At 43.3% G+C, this 17,531-nt stretch overlaps 1 protein-coding gene across 5 annotated transcripts; it reads left to right on the forward strand.

Annotated features, from left to right (window-relative positions):
* The first annotated feature begins 4,307 nt into the window (after positions 1-4,307).
* Positions 4,308-16,806, forward strand: MMAA (metabolism of cobalamin associated A). 5 transcript variants are annotated; one of them, XM_038400646.2, is made up of 7 exons: positions 4,308-4,443; positions 8,892-9,374; positions 10,787-10,909; positions 12,327-12,497; positions 12,879-12,964; positions 14,303-14,452; positions 16,446-16,806. In XM_038400646.2, exons 2-7 carry the CDS (start codon positions 8,948-8,950, stop codon positions 16,731-16,733), a joined length of 1,245 nt encoding a protein of 414 aa, XP_038256574.1. In that variant the 5' UTR covers positions 4,308-4,443; positions 8,892-8,947; the 3' UTR covers positions 16,734-16,806. The 5 variants fall into 5 exon arrangements, with proteins under 5 accessions (XP_038256574.1, XP_043368997.1, XP_043368996.1 ...); XM_043513061.1 differs by lacking the exon at positions 4,308-4,443 and adding an exon at positions 4,702-4,722; XM_043513059.1 differs by lacking the exon at positions 4,308-4,443 and adding an exon at positions 8,209-8,340.
* The last annotated feature ends 725 nt before the right edge of the window (positions 16,807-17,531 follow it).

A 17,531-nucleotide genomic window follows, 5' to 3' on the forward strand; every position in this document is an offset into this window, starting at 1 on the left:
CTTCGTCGTCCTGTGACCATACAACTGATGCTGAATGAAGTAGTGGACGAATAGAGAAATGTCCAGGTAGGCCAGAGAAGGTAGTGAGAATCCCACTGGTGACTGGATTGATTTAAAATAAAGGAGATAATTTTTTTCTCATAAGGAAAATACTAAATTTGTTCAGTAATTTCTAACACACTCACCCTTTCTTCTTGGCCTTGCAAATGGAAGAAAAGCTAGGGAGTGTGGGGAAAGCAGCCAAGTGGGAATCTCAGGTTTTTCAGTTTTCCATTATAAACAGGTATACACACATTCTTGTCTTTTTTCATAGGGGGACAGCATGTTGGTGAATGAGTGAGTTATGGGGGTGAAGTTGTCAGGGGATTGTAGAAGCCCCATTGTTTGAAGTCTAATTGAGGGTTGTTTAGCAGAGCTCAGGACAGATGACAGGATACTATGCCCTCTTTGCCCTACCTGCTCCTCTTTGTGGCTGTTCCTATGAGATATGCTGGCCAGGACCAGAATGTAATAGCAGAACAGTACGGGGGGGTCAGGGGAAAGGGCTGTGGGTGTTGAGGGTGTCTGGGTAGAGGTTGTCTATATGTGTGTATGGGGAGGTCTGTGGTGTTGGGAGGGGTGTTTATGGAGGTGTCTGGCAGGAGAGGTGAGTGTATATACAGTGAGGGGTATAGGTGCGTATGGGGGATGTATGTATGCGCTGGGAGGTGTCTGTCCGGGCATTGAGACGGTTATATGAATGGTGAAAAGAAAAGGAGTACTTGTGGCACCTTAGAGACTAACAAATTTATTAGAGCATAAGCTTTCGTGAGCTACAGCTCACTTCATCGGATGCATTTGGTGGAAAAAACAGAGGAGAGATTTATATACACACACACAGAGAACATGAAACAATGGGTTTATCATACACACTGTAAGGAGAGTGATCACTTAAGATAAGCCATCACCCACAGCAGGGGGGGGAAAGGAGGAAAACCTTCCATGGTGACAAGCAAGGTAGGCTAATTTCAGCAGTTAACAAGAATATCAGAGGAACAGTGGGGGGTGGGGTGGGGGGGAGAAATACCATGGGGAAATAGTTTTACTTTGTGTAATGACTCATCCATGCCCAGTCTCTATTCAAGCCTAAGTTAATTGTATCCAGTTTGCAAATTAATTCCAATTCAGCAGTCTCTCGTTGGAGTCTGTTTTTGAAGCTTTTTTGTTGAAGTATAGCCACTCTTAGGTCTGTGATCGAGTGACCAGAGAGATTGAAGTGTTCTCCAACTGGTTTTTGAATGTTATAATTCTTGACGTCTGATTTGTGTCCATTCATTCTTTTACGTAGAGACTGTCCAGTTTGGCCAATGTACATGGCAGAGGGGCATTGCTGGCACATGATGGCATATATCACATTGGTAGATGTGCAGGTGAACAAGCCTCTGATAGTGTGGCTGATGTGATTAGGCCCTATGATGGTATCCCCTGAATAGATATGTGGACAGAGTTGGCAACGGGCTTTGTTGCAAGGATAGGTTCCTGGGTTAGTGGTTCTGTTGTGTGGTGTGTGGTTGCTGGTGAGTATTTGCTTCAGATTGGGGGGCTGTCTGTAAGCAAGGACTGGTCTAACTCCCAAGATCTGAGAGAGCGATGGCTCATCCTTCAGGATAGGTTGTAGATCCTTGATGATGCGTTGGAGAGGTTTTAGTTGGGGGCTGAAGGTGATGGCTAGTGGCGTTCTGTTGTTTTCTTTGTTGGGCCTGTCCTGTAGTAGGTGACTTCTGGGTACTCTTCTGGCTCTGTCAATCTGTTTCTTCACTTCAGCAGGTGGGTATTGTAGTTGTAGGAATGCATGATAGAGATCTTGTAGGTGTTTGTCTCTGTCTGAGGGGTTGGAGCAAATGCGGTTATATCGTAGCGCTTGGCTGTAGACAATGGATCGAGTGGTATGATCTGGATGAAAGCTAGAGGCATGTAGGTAGGAATAGCGGTCAGTAGGTTTCCGATATAGGGTGGTGTTTATGTGACCATCGCTTATTAGCACCGTAGTGTCCAGGAAGTGGATCTCTTGTGTGGACTGGTCCAGGCTGAGGTTGATGGTGGGATGGAAATTGTTGAAATCATGGTGGAATTCCTCAAGAGCTTCTTTTCCATGGGTCCAGATGATGAAGATGTCATCAATGTAGCGCAACACCATCCTATATCGGAAACCTACTGACCGCTATTCCTACCTACATGCCTCTAGCTTTCATCCAGATCATACCACTCGATCCATTGTCTACAGCCAAGTGCTACGATATAACCGCATTTGCTCCAACCCCTCAGACAGAGACAAACACCTACAAGCTCTCTTTCAAGCATTCTTACAACTACAGTACCCACCTGCTGAAGTGAAGAAACAGATTGACAGAGCCAGAAGAGTACCCAGAAGTCACCTACTACAGGACAGGCCCAACAAAGAAAACAACAGAACGCCACTAGCCATCACCTTCAGCCCCCAACTAAAACCTCTCCAACGCATCATCAAGGATCTACAACCTATCCTGAAGGACGAGCCATCGCTCTCTCAGATCTTGGGAGATAGACCAGTCCTTGCTTACAGACAGCCCCCCAATCTGAAGCAAATACTCACCAGCAACCACACACCACACAACAGAACCACTAACCCAGGAACCTATCCTTGCAACAAAGCCCGTTGCCAACTCTGTCCACATATCTATTCAGGGGATACCATCATAGGGCCTAATCACATCAGCCACACTATCAGAGGCTTGTTCACCTGCACATCTACCAATGTGATATATGCCATCATGTGCCAGCAATGCCCCTCTGCCATGTACATTGGCCAAACTGGACAGTCTTTACGTAAAAGAATGAATGGACACAAATCAGACGTCAAGAATTATAACATTCAAAAACCAGTTGGAGAACACTTCAATCTCTCTGGTCACTCGATCACAGACCTAAGAGTGGCTATACTTCAACAAAAAAGCTTCAAAAACAGACTCCAATGAGAGACTGCTGAATTGGAATTAATTTGCAAACTGGATACAATTAACTTAGGCTTGAATAGAGACTGGGAATGGATGAGTCATTACACAAAGTAAAACTATTTCCCCATGGTATTTCTCCCCCCCCCCCCCCCACTGTTCCTCTGATATTCTTGTTAACTGCTGAAATTAGCCTACCTTGCTTGTCACCATGGAAGGTTTTCCTCCTTTCCCCCCCCTGCTGTGGGTGATGGCTTATCTTAAGTGATCACTCTCTCCTTACAGTGTGTATGATAAACCCATTGTTTCATGTTCTCTGTGTGTGTGTGTGTGTGTATATAAATCTCTCCTCTGTTTTTTCCACCCAATGCATCCGATGAAGTGAGCTGTAGCTTACGAAAGCTTATGCTCTAATAAATTTGTTAGTCTCTAAGGTGCCACACGTACTCCTTTTCTTTTTGCGAATACAGACTAACACGGCTGCTACTCTGAAACCTGTCAGTATGAACGGTGGTGTGTCTGGGAGGTGTCTATTGTGGGTGTTTGGAGAAGTGTGTGCACAGGGGCTGGCTGTCGGTGTTGGGGTGTGTGTGGGTGTTAGGAGAGGGGGATGTCAGTTGGGAGAGGTGTGTGTACACGTAGGGTTGCCAACTTTCTAATTGCACAAAACCAAACACCCTAGCCCCGCTCCCGCTCATTAACATTCCCCCTCCCTCCATGGCTTGCTCTCCCCTAACCTCACTCACTTTCACTAGGCTGGGGCAGAGGGTTGGAGTGTGGGAAGGGGTGAGGGCTCTAATTGGGGTGGGGCCAGGAATGAGGGGTTCAGGGTGCAGGAGGGGGCTCCAGGCTGGGACTTAAGGTGTGGGAGGGGGTGATGGCTCTGGTGGGGGGTGCGGGCTCAGGGGTGGGGCTGAGGGATTTGGGGTGCAGCAAGGGTTCCAGGGGTGGGGCCAGGAATGAGGGGTTCAGGGTGCAGGAGGGGGCTCCAGGCAGGGACTTGGGGTGATGGCTCTGGTGGAGGGTGTGGGCTCAGGGGTTTGGGCTCCAGGCTGGGGGGGATGGGGAGAGGGATTTGGCGTGTGGGAGGGGGCTGCAGGTTGAGGCAGGGTTTGGGGTGCAGGAGGGGGTGCGGGCTCTGTGGTGGGGCCAGGAATGAGGGGTTCAGGGTGGGTGGGGGGTGCAGGGTGGCTGCGGGTGGTGGGGGGTCTGTTGGGAGGGGGGTGTTGGGGGACCCGGGGGAAGGGGAAAGCGGTCTCTGTGTGTGGGGGGGGGAGGGGAGGGGGATTGTTCTAATCTTTGTATACACGAGCGCTAGAAAAGTGCAGGCGCCGTGTCCTCTAATGCGCAGTGCGCATGCCTGGAGCTCAATCCCCCCCCTCCCCCCACCGCGCCCTTTGCCCCGGATGTCCAGCTCGGCCCTGCTGAGAGGCCGGGGAGAAGCCGCCGGAGCCGGAACCAGCTGCTGGGCGGGGTAAGGCTGGGCCTGGGGGGAGGGGCGCGCGCCGGGGGCCTGGCTCGAGAGGCGTAGCGGGCTTGTGTATCGGGGGCGGCGGGCGAGGTGCGTAGTGGGTAAGACGCGTCGTTGTTCGCACCGGCGTGGCTCGTTGGCGTGGCCGCCCCAGTCGCCCCATGGACGGTCCTTTACCGCCCTCGTGGCGCGGCGGTTGCACGGATAACGATGACACTTTCCCAACCCATGCCCCTGGCCGTGTCAGCGCTGAGCGCGCGCAGATCTCGGAGCGGGGGAGGGGTAACTGGTCACCTCAGCTGGCCTCTGTACCAGGCGACTGGAGCATAGCTAAGGAGTGAGGTTAAGATTCTGTCATGGACATTTTCAGTCCCGTCAGGGACAGGTCATGGGCAATCAACAAAAATTCACAGACTCCCATGTCCTGTCCCCGGCTTTTACTGAAACTGTTAGGGCGCCCCAGAAGAGCGCTGCTAGGGGCTGGCCTCTGGCCGCTGCTCCCGTCCTGCCACTGCTCCTGTGGCAGGAGCTGAATACAGCTGCTCCAGCCCCCGCCACTGCCTCACCCCTGGGGTTGCTGGTTGGGGGGGGGGCGGTGTCGTCACCCTGCCAGCCAACTGCTCCAGCGGCCCTGGGGCTGACCCCCCCCCCCCCGTGGTTGCTCCTGGGGACTGCTGCTCTGGCGGCCTCTGCTGCGGCACCGGGTGGGGGGGGTCTGAGCCAACCTTGCCAGCTGCTGCTTCAATCCCAGGGGAGGTGGCCCCAACCCTGGCTGCTGCTTCACCCTGGGACCACTGTTCCAGCAGCCCGGGGCCGCTAGCCGCTTCAACCTTGCCCCTGAAGAAGTCATGGACGTCGCAGCAATGTGCATCCGTGACCTCTAACAGAATTGTATCCTTATGAATGTGACGCCAATTTTTAAAAAAGGCTCCAGAGGCGGTCCTGGCAATTACAGGCCAGTAAGCCCAACTTCAATACCAAGCAAATTGAAACTATAGTAAAGGACATTATTATGAGGCATATAGATGACTCTTCCCAAACAATTCATGTTCAACATGGCTTTTGTAAAGGGAAATCATGCCTCATTAATCTACTAGAATTATTTGAGGGAATAAACAAATGTGGACACGGGTGATCCAGTGGATATGGTATACTTGGACTTTCAGAAAGCTTTTGACAAGCTTCTTTACCACAGACTCTTTAAGCAAAGTAAGCAGTCATGGGAAAAAGAGGGAAGGTCCTCTTATGGGTCATAGTTAAAAGACAGGAAACAAAGGGTAGGAGTAAATGGTCAGTTTTCTGAATGGCGAGAGGTAAAGAGTGGTGTCCCACAGGGATCTGAACATGGACCAGTGCCGTTCAACATATTCATAAATGATCTCGAAAAAGGGGTAAACCCTGATGCAGCAAAGTTTGCTGATGATATACCATTACTCAAGAACTTAAAGTTAATACAGTTCTATGCAGGGGGAGCCTGTTAGCTGAAGCTCACTAACCGTAGGTGTGTGTAGAGCCCTGTGCAGATACAGATGGTCTGGGGATGTTTGCAGATTTTCAGGGCTCTAGAAATGTGCTGCTCGTGAAATTTACAAGGAAGTGAAAATAGGATTGTAGAATAGAATGTCTCTTGCATTGCGAGGCTGTTTCTACATTAGACTTCTTTCTGAGAAAGAAAGACCCGCATCTGATCTGCAATCCACAAACATGGTCTGGGGATAGCTGCAGATTTGCAGGGCTCTAGAAATGTGCTGCTTGTGAAATAGTTGACTCCAAAGCAGACTGCAGAGAGTTACAAAGCGATCTCACAATACTGGGTGCCTGGGCAACAAAATGGCAGCTGGAATTCAGTTTTGATAAATGCAAAGGAATGCATATTAGAAAACATCATCCTAACTATTCATGCAAAATGGAGTGTAAATTAGCTGTTACCACTCAAAAAAGAGATCGTGGAGTCATTGTGGATAAGTCTCTGAAAATATGCACTCGATGTGCACTGGCAGTCAAAAAAGCTAATGGAATGTTAGATATCATTGGGAAAGGGATAGATATCATAATGCCACTATGTAAATCCATGGTACACCACAGATCTGATTCTGTGTGCAGTTCTGGTCGCCCCATCTAAAAATATTGGAGTTGGCAAAGGGACAGAGAACGGCAACAAAAATTATTAAGATTATGTAACAGCTTCTGTATGAGGAGAGATTAAAAAGACTGGGACTGGACTAGTCAGCTCAGAGAAGGGACTAATGAGGGGATATGATAGGGATCTATAAAAATCATGACGAGTGTGGAGAAAGTGAATAAGGAAGTTCTGTTTAACCCTTCACGTAACACAATACCCAGGGGTCACCCAACAAAATTAGGTTTAAAACACAAGGAAGTATTTCTTCATGCAGTGCAGAGTCAACCTGTGGAACTCATTGCCGAGGATGTTGTGAAGGCCAGAACTATAATTGTGTTCAAAAAAGAATTTAGATAAGTTCATGGAGGATAGGTCCATCAGTGGCTGTTAGCCAAGATGGTCAGGGATGCAACCTCATGCTCTGGGTTTCCCTAAGCCTCTGACTACCAGGTGCTGGGACTGGATGATGGGATTGCCCTGTCCTGTTCATTCACTTTGACAGCGGCCAATGCCAGATGCTTCCGACAGAATACTACTGGGCTAGATGGACCATTGGTTTGACACAGCATGGCCATTCCCATGTTCTTATTTTCTAAATTTTCATTGTCAAAATAAATGAACAATCGTCATTTTGTGGTTCACTTTCCTTATGTCATCTGTTAACAAACTTGATGTTTTGCAGAATCCAGTGATTCAGAATGGCTACCCTTTTTGAATTTGTCTGCCCAAAAGTTAGGTTCCTAAATCCATATCAAGGCCCCGATTCTGCAATGACATCTGTGCGTGCATAGAGATTCAACTGCACAGATGTCATTGCAAGACCAGGGCTGTAGGCATCTAAATAGAAGTGGCCTGATTTTTCAGAAGCAAACCAGCTTCCATTTAAGTCAATGAGAATGTGAGATGGTCCGTCCCTCAGAATAAGGGCTACTTTGCTTAGATGCCTAAATATTGATTTAGGAGTCTAACTTTAGTCCCATAGATTTTAAAATTTGGGTCAATGTGTTTCCCAATCATAGTGAACCAGTTGTACGGTTTTGTCTGTGTGTTTTTTCTGAAGATTTGCTGCAGTAAAAATAAGCAGAATACATAATACACTATATAAAGTGGGTGCACATGCTATGGAGTGTAGTCAAATCTTGTCCTATTGCTAATGCATCTGATTTTGTCTGAAGCTACTAGAGTTACAGTAGCCCAGTTAAAAGACAAACCGGGTTCCATTGAAAAGGCGTGTAGGTAGTTAAAAGTTAATACAGTTCTATGCAGGGGGAGCCTGTTCGCTGAAGCTCGCTAACTGTAGATGTGTGTAGAGCCCTATGCAGATACAGATGGTCTGGGGATTGCAGATTTTCAGGGCTCTAGAAATGTGCTGCTTGTGAAATTTACAAGGAAGTGAAAATAGGATTGTAGAATAGAATGTCTCTTGCATTGCGAGGCTGTTTCTACATTAGACTTCTTTCTGAGAAAGTTCCCATCGTTGCTAATTTTGGCATAGCTCCACTGAGTGGAGCAGTAATATAGATGCAGCTTCAGGTAGTTGCCAACATTTTAACCAGTGTCTAAACCTGTTCAGAGTAGGTGGTGTTGTGCTTCTGGCAACTTGTCTATGAGGGTGCAATTATGGGACTTTTTTTTTTTCTTTCCAGAAAATAACCTCGATGTAGATGAGACCTAATAGGCTCCATCTTAAATCCTCAAAGTTATCAAATTATTTCCAAGTTCCCCACATTTATTTAGTGCACTTAACTACATCTATTTCTGGAGAAGAGGTACAAAAGGGAAACTCCAGAGGATTGTTTTATTTGATTTTTGTTATGGGCTTCAGAGCAGAACAGACCCGAGGAAACTATTGGATAAACATATAAGGTCTGTTGTGTCAAGAGCACAGAAGGGGGGATGTGTATGAGAACTTTTTTTTTACCTGTGGAGGTGAATTTTTTTGGTTCTTTTTGTTTTTTTGTTAAAAAAGCTTTCTGGTGCTCAAGAGGATAGATGCTTTTTTTCTCCCTATAACTAGAGTACAAACTTTTTAAACAAATGGTTTAGTTTATTAACTTCAGCTTTAAAAATTAACAATTGTCTTCCTAAATCCACCTAATGAGTGGTTTCCCATGGTGATATTTTTCCAAGAAGAATAAAATGCCATCTTTTAGAGAGAGTACTTAACACAACTATTTTGTGTGCAAATCTCCTGTGTACATGTTATGGACACAGATGTGGATAAAGTAAAATCTAATGATTTAACTGAAAAGATTGATCATCTACATCTGTTAATTTCAATATTTAGAGGTATTTTTAAGAAACTAAAGTGGTTTTTCTCTCCTTTTAGGCTGGCTGCAAGCTCGGTTGAACAGATACCATTGATACTCTCTGATTCCAAACAAGATGAACACGTTATCATTGCTGCTAAGATTCCCTCACTACCGTTTTCTGAGAGAGATTTCTTCCAAAAGCTTCCACTCAAATTTCACTCCTGGATCATTATTTCCATATACTCAATCTTTTAATTCAGTATGCTTGTATTGTACAAAGTGGATGTTGCCAGCAAGTGATTTGAAAAGAGGGATGTGTTATCAAGCAACCATAGACCAACAAACACAAGGACTTTGTGACAAGGAACAGAGACTTGTAGACAAACTTTACAGTGGATTAATCCAAGGGCACAGAGCCTGCTTGGCAGAGGCCATTACCCTCGTAGAATCAACTCAGAGCAGGAAAAAGGAGATAGCCCAGGTGCTCATTCAGAAGGTATTATCCTACCACAGAGAACAAGAAAAGTTAAATAAAGGAAAACCACTAGCTTTTAGAGTGGGTCAGTCCTCTTTTGTCTATCCAGTAACTGTTGTGATCTTATGATGATATCATCTCTCTTGTGTCCAATATTTATCATTTTTAAGCAAATATGGAGTAGAGTCTGAAATCATTGGGTTATTAATAGTTTGTAACCATCTTTGAATCACTTGTATTGTCCATAAGAATAGCTTCTCCACAATGCTGGAAAATACTCTTAAGGAGGCTTTAAAAATGGCTCCTCAATATCTGGAGAGAATATAAGGGAATTTCTCATGGATGATAGGATTAGTTTTGCTGAGCTGAAGAATGTGGGGGGCTAGAATGCGTAGCTGCACCAGCTGTTCAAACTTTAGATGAGCATTACCAAATGGCTGTATCTTTTTTTTTCTTGAGGTGCATGTGTTTTCCCCAAAAAAAGGAGGAGGAAAAATTGTTTCAGTTGTGTTATCATTAGTAAAGACCCCACCTTAAAGCAACCTACCTTTTAGCTGAGGAGAGGTGGGTGAGATTCCCTTTACAGCCTATCAAATGCTTCAATATCAATTGGAAGTATCACTGTAAAGTGGTGCATAATTGCTTTATGCATTTGTATGCCCAAAGGAAGCAAGAACTGGGGCATGGCATCTTAAATGGTAGTGAAGAGCACAAAGCCCAAAGCAACAGGCCAGTCCTAGTTTAGTTGTCTTAAATTAGAATGCAAGTCATCCATCTTCTTATCTGAAACAGCAGCTTTAAATACTAAATGATTTCTGAAAATTGTAGATTTGACATGTTGCATTTTTAAAGTTCTGCAGTGCAAACCAATTTTGAGAAACCTCTGTTTGGGAAGAGGAGAAGAGGTTAAAGAAATCATTCTTATGTTGTTATGGGCAGAATGAATAAGCGTTAGAGAAGTGAATGATCCCCTCCAGAGCAGACTGATGTAATACACTGCATATCCAAAATGAGAAGGTTTGGACTTCTTCATTAGAAAATTCAATATTAACATGTAATTCTAGGTGTCTTAATGGGAAGATGAAATCCACCAGTATGTGGTTTATGAAGGTGATTAATTGTAGCAGTTGGTTGCATTTTGTGATATGTCTGAAGGAGGGAAAGGGGGAAGTTACTTTTTCAGACAAATCTAAATTAAAAAAACCCACACCCCTCTATTAGTAGGGGTTTTTGTGTGGAGGTGGGAGTGTGTACAAAAGAGGAGGGTAATTTACTAGCAGTGACAGGCCTCAGATTTTTTGTAGTAAATAACTAGAATAGGGTCTCATACTATTTTTCTGAATTATATTTTTAAGACAAATGATTTCTTTCACGTTATTGTCAAAGGAATGTGTTGGGGATTAGTTCATAACACGTGAAAAGCATTGAGAAAGAAAGATCAGTAGAGGCTGTTGCCTATTTCATTAAACTATAGTTTTTTGTCCCCCTGCTACTTAGGATTGTCTGGTCCCCCTGGTGCTGGGAAATCAACATTTATAGAATGCTTTGGGAAAATGCTTACAGACAGGGGACACAAAGTGTCTGTGCTGGCTGTGGACCCTTCCTCTAGCACAAGTGGTGGTGAGTGTCTCTTAAAGCTTTTTTGTCAGATCTCCAGCATTTAATCTTGACAATATCTGGAGCTTCTGGTGTATGTGGTTGAAAATTTATCCTATAAAGTTACATTAGTGAACTATATATTGCTTTTTAGTAATTTTTTGTGTGCTGTGGAATTAGGCATCATAGTCCCAGTTTTGTGAGGTCCCCAAACTTGTGCTGTCTTCTGGTGGCCTTGTACAGCCTCTCTCTCCTGGTATTGTATGGGGAAAGGGAAAACTTCCTTTTCTGTGATCAGTACTGTTATTGTTAAAACTTTGCAATGTAGACTGGAAGCGATGCCAAATAATCTCTTCATTTAGAGGCCATCAGAATACACTTGCAACTCAACCTCCCCCTCTCCCTCCCCCATACATATATTCCTGCTTTGCCTTGGATCTTGGAAAAATACACTATCATCCTTGAATGGGAACAAATTGTTTCACTTCTGTGGGACTATCTTGGTGCCAAGATTGACTCTTCTGTGTAGTAAGTCATGGTGATGTTGCAATGCCACTGAACTTAACTAACTTTTGTGGGCTACCTACTCTTCAGCAACAGGCTCTCCAAACCCATGTTGCTTTCGTCTGCAAACCCTACCCCTCCCAAAATTTAAATCCTATGGTGCAATGCTGACCAAGCTTGATTTTGAAAACTTACCTGGGGCCTAACCAGTAGAAACAGATTTTAATCCTTTTGTCATAGATGGCTGTATCTGACTAATACGTTATCATTTTCTGTATATCCTCTTGAAACTTGTTATAATTCTACTACTGGGAGATGTTACAGGTTAACTATGAATAACGACTGTGCAATTAGTTGTGGCTAGACGGAATATGCCTTGAATGTGTAGTGGAGACAACAGACTTGCAGGTCACCAGAGAAAGGGTCAGGATAGGGAACAAAGGAGGACTGAGAGGGTCTGTCTCCTTTTAAACTTTAGCAACACTTGTCATACCAATAAATGTTCATTAAATTCAAATAAAAATTGACTATAGGAAAGTTTTGTCTTGGGAGGACACTGCTTGTCTTTGGGCAGTTTCCTGTGGAGTGGGAGATGAGGCTCTGCCCTTAGGGAGGGATAACAGATAGGTAAGAGTTTGCTGACCCAGCTGTTCTCAGGTCACATAAAGGGGTTCAGGACTTGCAGAGTCTGAGCTGGCATAGAGGAAGCCCTCTGAGTTTAGGGACAGTGGGTTACATTAACTTGCCGTTACACTTTTGTGATATTCTCACATCTTGCAAGCCAAAAGAGTCACACAGGAACTTGCTAGCACACAACACTGGGAAATTCTCATTTGATTCCTCAGCAGAGACACTCACCTGCCCACCTATGTTGTTGACTATTGAAAATTAACGGACTACTTGCCCTTTTTGAAATTGTTAATGTTAAATGTTTAAGGCTCGCTCTTGGGTGATAAAACACGGATGACTGAGTTGTCAAGGGACATGAATGCTTACATCAGGCCATCTCCAACCAGGGGAACGTTAGGAGGTGTGACTAGGACCACAAATGAAGCTATTCTGCTATGTGAGGGAGGAGGCTATGACATCATTCTTGTGGAAACAGTAGGTATGTGATTTATAAGTAAAAATTCAAAATTTAGCACTTGCACCCCACTGTATTGTCCAGGCCAACTTATGGCACTAAGGATGCATATTTCCTCTTACAGCTTTTCTTCTGCCTTGTCTATTTCTGGTACTTCATCTTTTCTGTTCCGTTTTGGTCCATTCTTTTCATAAGTGTGTGTTGACTTCACCCAATGGGGCCTTTCTGTTATGTCTTTAAGCCTTGTAAATTTTGAGAGAGAATTTTCTAAAATTAGATTTCATACTGACCTTCATTGTATCCAACTTTGTTGAGCTCAGAAAGAGAGGGAACCATAGTGGGACCTCTTCTTAGTACTGTCATTAGAATGGCTGTGAAAGTTCAATTCTGGTTTCAATTTTTCAGGTGTGGGGCAATCAGAATTTGCAGTTGCTCACATGGTTGATATGTTTGTTTTGCTGCTACCACCAGCAGGAGGAGATGAGTTACAGGTATTTATCTTTTGAAATGCTAATTATGACCTAAAACATAAGTCTGAATTTGGAATGTGTGTGTGCATTAAGTCTGAGTAAGCAAGTATTAGAAGTATTTTCCGAAGTGCTTGGTGTTGTCCTAGCTCTTCTCCCACTGAGGTCAGAATCTCACCAACTTGACCCACAAAATTTGGATCTGAATTTTCCCAAATGTTACAGGTGTTAGGATTTAAAGTTTTGGTTCTGGCCAGTCTCTTATGATCCACATTACTCATTAGATACAATTAACTTCTCACTTTTGAATGCTCATATGTGTGCATGATGACAACAATCAATTGTGTAACAACTGATTAGTTTAGCAGAGGGGTCTTCAGACTGGGGGTCAGGACCCCTCAGGAGGTCGTGAGCTGTCAGCCTCCACCCCAAACCCGGCTTTGCCTCCAGCATTTATAATGGTTTTTAAATATAAAGTGTATATATTGGCACTCAGGCTTGCGGTGTGAAAAGGGTCACCAGTAAAAAGAAGTTTGAGAGCCACTGGTTTAGCAAATTCAGTTATGCTCCTTTCACGTAATGTATGCCAAGCCATGCTATACATACATGAAGGGTTAGTTTCTCATGGTAGAGGAATAAATATGTGAATTTAATGGTTCAGAGTCATAACAACTGCCAAACTACTAGACAGTCCTAATATTAGGAAATTCCTGGTTCCTAAAGATTAAGATTAAGCGTTTCTAGGGGAGCAGTGGGGGCAAAAGACATATCTGGCTTCAAGACTAAGCTCAATAAGTTTAGGGAGGAGATAGCCTAATTTTGGCAATTAATTGATCTTTGATTATTAGTGGTAAATGTGCCCAATGGCCTGTGATGGGATGTTAGATGTGGTGAGATCTGAGTTACTACAGAGAATTCTGGGTGTCCGGCTGGTGAATCTTGCCTGCATGCTCAGGGTTTAGCTGATCGCCATATTTGGGGTCAGGAAGGAATTTTCCTCCAGGGCAGATTGGCAGAGGTCCTGGGGTTTTTTCACCTTCCTCTGCAGAGTGGGGCACGGGTCACTTGCTGGAGGATTCTCTGCACCTTGAAGTCTTTAAACCATGATTTGAGGACTTCAATAGCTCAGACATAGGTTAGGGGTTTATTACAGGAGTGGGTGGGTGAGATTCTGTGGCCTGCATTGTGCAGGGGGTCAGACTAGACTATCATGATGGTTCCTTCTGACCTTAAAGTCTATGACTCTAAGAAGAAAGTCGGGGGGTAAGATAATACAACAAACAAGCCCCATTAGTTTAATCAAAGTTTTATGACTGAGCATTAACATATTCATTTTTTTCGCCTTTTTCTTGTTCCATTCAGGGTATTAAACGGGGTATAATTGAGATGGCAGATCTAGTTACTATAACTAAAGCTGATGGGGATTTAGTTGTGCCTGCACGCCGTATACAAGCAGAATATGTTAGTGCTATGAAACTACTTCGCAAGCGCTCTAAGGTTTGGAGACCAAAGGTTTGTATGTTTTCACAATTTTCTTCTTCTTATTTCCAAAGAGGTGGTGTGTAGATTACAGGACCTAACTTAATCCTAACTACATATTAACCACCTGGATATTTATGTAAAAGTCTCTCCTGGACCACTTGTGCGCCAGTGCCTGAAACATCTTTGCTAGTTCTTTCACACAATCCCTTATTTATTGGGTATCCTCCCTGAACTAGTTGGGAAAGCCATTACTCACTCTTGCCTCCAAATCCTTCCTCAAAACTGATGTCTACCATGATGCCTGCAGCAAACTGATAACGGCTAGACCTAGTGTCAGTGGGGCTTGCTAAGTTTTAATCACTTCTATACATTTTTAAGAAGTTTAGGAACCAACTACTATTATCCATGTTTTATTTTCTCCCACTTGTGATATGTCTTATGGGATTTTAGTGCAATGACCTTGTCTTCCTCTGTGTGTACACCACCTAGCACAATGGGTCCCTGATCCTGTGGGCCTTTAGGTACTATTGCAATACAAATAATTAGAATTCATAATTGCAGCAAAGAGTCAGTAGTAAAAGGCTTTTATATATAAATGAGGCTGCTTGAACACTGGATAATCAGTCAGTTTTGATCCAGCTGGACTCCCTGAGCCTTGGTCATGGTGTTCTGTTCCCATTCTGCCCCCTACACTTAGAGTGCCTCAACTCCCAGTCATTTGAAACCCAATTAGCGATTGGACGTCACTGTAGAACAACTATTACTTTGCTTCCTGATCAGATTTTTTCAGCCCGCTGGCTTATCCCTTTGAAACAAAACCCAGGAAGTTATGCAACTTGACCTGAATGTGCCCTTCTTTGAAACAGTGTTATTGACTGCTTCTGTTGCAATGCAAGTGTGTTCAGCTTTTAACATAGGTGGCACATACGTTTGTGCTTTGCAGTGTCTAGTGATTAATTTGTTCAAACGGCAGAGCAATTTACACAGAGCTGAAATCTTTACCTCAAAGTTTAATAGGGAATGTAGCCTTTCCCTGTTTGGTTTAGTTCTGCTCCATATAAACATGAACCAGGAGGGCTGACAGGTGACTTGAGATTTATATCAACTGCCAGAAGCCACATTCTCCCCTCCTCAGCACTGCCGAGCAGAAGTTTACAAATCCTTGCCCTGTAAATATCAACAACAAAATAATCCTTACAACAGTAAGCTTAAGTTTCAAATTATACAGAAATAGAGACATCAGATCTTTCTTTTTTAGAGTGTTACCATATTATAGGGTGAGCATCGTTACAATGTAATAAAATCTCTAGAAGTTACATATTATAATTGTTGTGTGAAAGCTCTCACTCAGAGATGCCTGGTCTGTTAAATGTTTAAAAAAAATAAATAAATAAATTGGACCTGTGTGGGTTTTTTTGGCTGAATAGTGACTAAAACCACTTCTCTGACTAGGGTGTTTTTAGAACTTAAACATCCAAGCCATTTGAATCGCTTTCTAGCCTACAATCACTCTTCCAATGTACAAAGGGAAGTTAATACTGTTATAGTATTGAAACTATCCAGGGTTTCATATTAATGTAGTTATGCAAAGACCTAATTGACTTCCCATTTAAGTAGTAATACTGTATACTTTACCTTTAGGATCCTAAAATCTTCTACAAATTATATTACTGAACTGCAGCAACTGCTTGGGTGTAAACTATCAGACAGTACAGGGGGAACTTTGTTCAAGAATACTTAGGCAAATCCTCTTTGTCACAAGTACTCTAGGATATGAATAACATTTTGGTGGTGGCAGAAGCTTGGTTTTCAAGTCTCATCAGGAGGACACACAACATAAGCTACATGGGGGAGGAAGGGGGGAGAAAAAGGTCTACAGTAGCACTGAAGGATGAGTTTGCCTTACTAGGATTGGAACTTGTGACGGTAGTAGAATCTAGCTGATGCAGAACTCAGGTGTAGACACCCTCCCCAACCCAATGATTACTTAGTTTCTTTTAAGATGTTGTCCTTAATCCAACAGGTAATGCGCATCTCTGCTAAAACTGGAGAAGGCATTTCAGATATGTGGGATAAGATGACAGAATTTCATGATCTCATGCTTACAAGTGGTGAGTTGACCACGAAACGACGGAAACAGCAGAAAGTGTGGATGTGGAATCTAATCCAAGAAAATATGCTGGATCATTTTCGGAGTCATTTAGCAGTGAGAGATAAGATTCCACTTTTAGAAGAAAAGGTTCTCAGTGGTGTCTTGGCTCCAGGGCTGGCAGCAGACCTATTGCTGAAAGCATTCAAAGACAGACCTTAAGATACCATGTTCTACTGTGTTGATCAATTTGCACAAATTATTTAAACATTAAATAAAATTTTCTTAAGCCTGGCTTCACATTTTTATTACTGCAGCATACTTGCATATAGTCCTAGACTCAATTTATTTTCTGACTGAGGCAAAGATGATACACATGAGGAACAAAGCTAGTTTCTGGGAGTACTACAGATTATATTCAAAAAGAAAAATGTATACGTCAAACTCTTATTTGAGTACGGCATAGTAAAGGATGGTGGTTGTTTTAAAGGTCTTAATGAGATTATAATAGAAATTGTTAAAACAAAATAACCATGGTACTGTTTGTCACAGCAAGCTAGTTAATTTGTTTGCCTGTTTTCCAAATTTTTCAGCACTTGTCCTATTATATTTACCAACAAAACTCCCCTACAATTTTTTTGTATGGGGGTATTTTGTATCCCCATACAAAAAAAGCATAGGTGTAACTAAAACTGCTCTTGGGCTCATCTGTGTCTTTTACTGCAGGGGACATGCCTGTTTAAATTTTACAGTGTATACATGACCAGTCTGTATAACTTAAAAAGATTTTTCTGATTCAGTAAGTACATTAAACAAAAAGAAAAGGAGTACTTGTGGCACCTTAGAGACTAACAAATTTATTAGAGCATAAGCTTTCGTGAGCTACAGCTCACTTAGCTGTAGCTCACGAAAGCTTATGCTCTAATAAATTTGTTAGTCTCTAAGGTGCCACAAGTACTCCTTTTCTTTTTGCGAATACAGACTAACACGGCTGCTACTCTGAAACCTACATTAAACAAG

This window comes from Dermochelys coriacea, chromosome 4, assembly GCF_009764565.3.
Source record: "Dermochelys coriacea isolate rDerCor1 chromosome 4, rDerCor1.pri.v4, whole genome shotgun sequence".
In the NCBI taxonomy this organism is placed as follows: Eukaryota; Metazoa; Chordata; order Testudines; family Dermochelyidae; genus Dermochelys; species Dermochelys coriacea.

Bases quoted from the DNA above. Each gene is read 5' to 3' on its own strand.
- MMAA (XM_038400646.2), top strand. From the start codon at position 8,948: ATGAACACGTTATCATTGCTGCTAAGATTCCCTCACTACCGTTTTCTG. The intron at 12,498-12,878 runs GTATGTGATTTA...TCAATTTTTCAG, and splicing joins CATTCTTGTGGAAACAGTAG to GTGTGGGGCAATCAGAATTT. The intron at 12,965-14,302 runs GTATTTATCTTT...TGTTCCATTCAG, and splicing joins CAGGAGGAGATGAGTTACAG to GGTATTAAACGGGGTATAAT.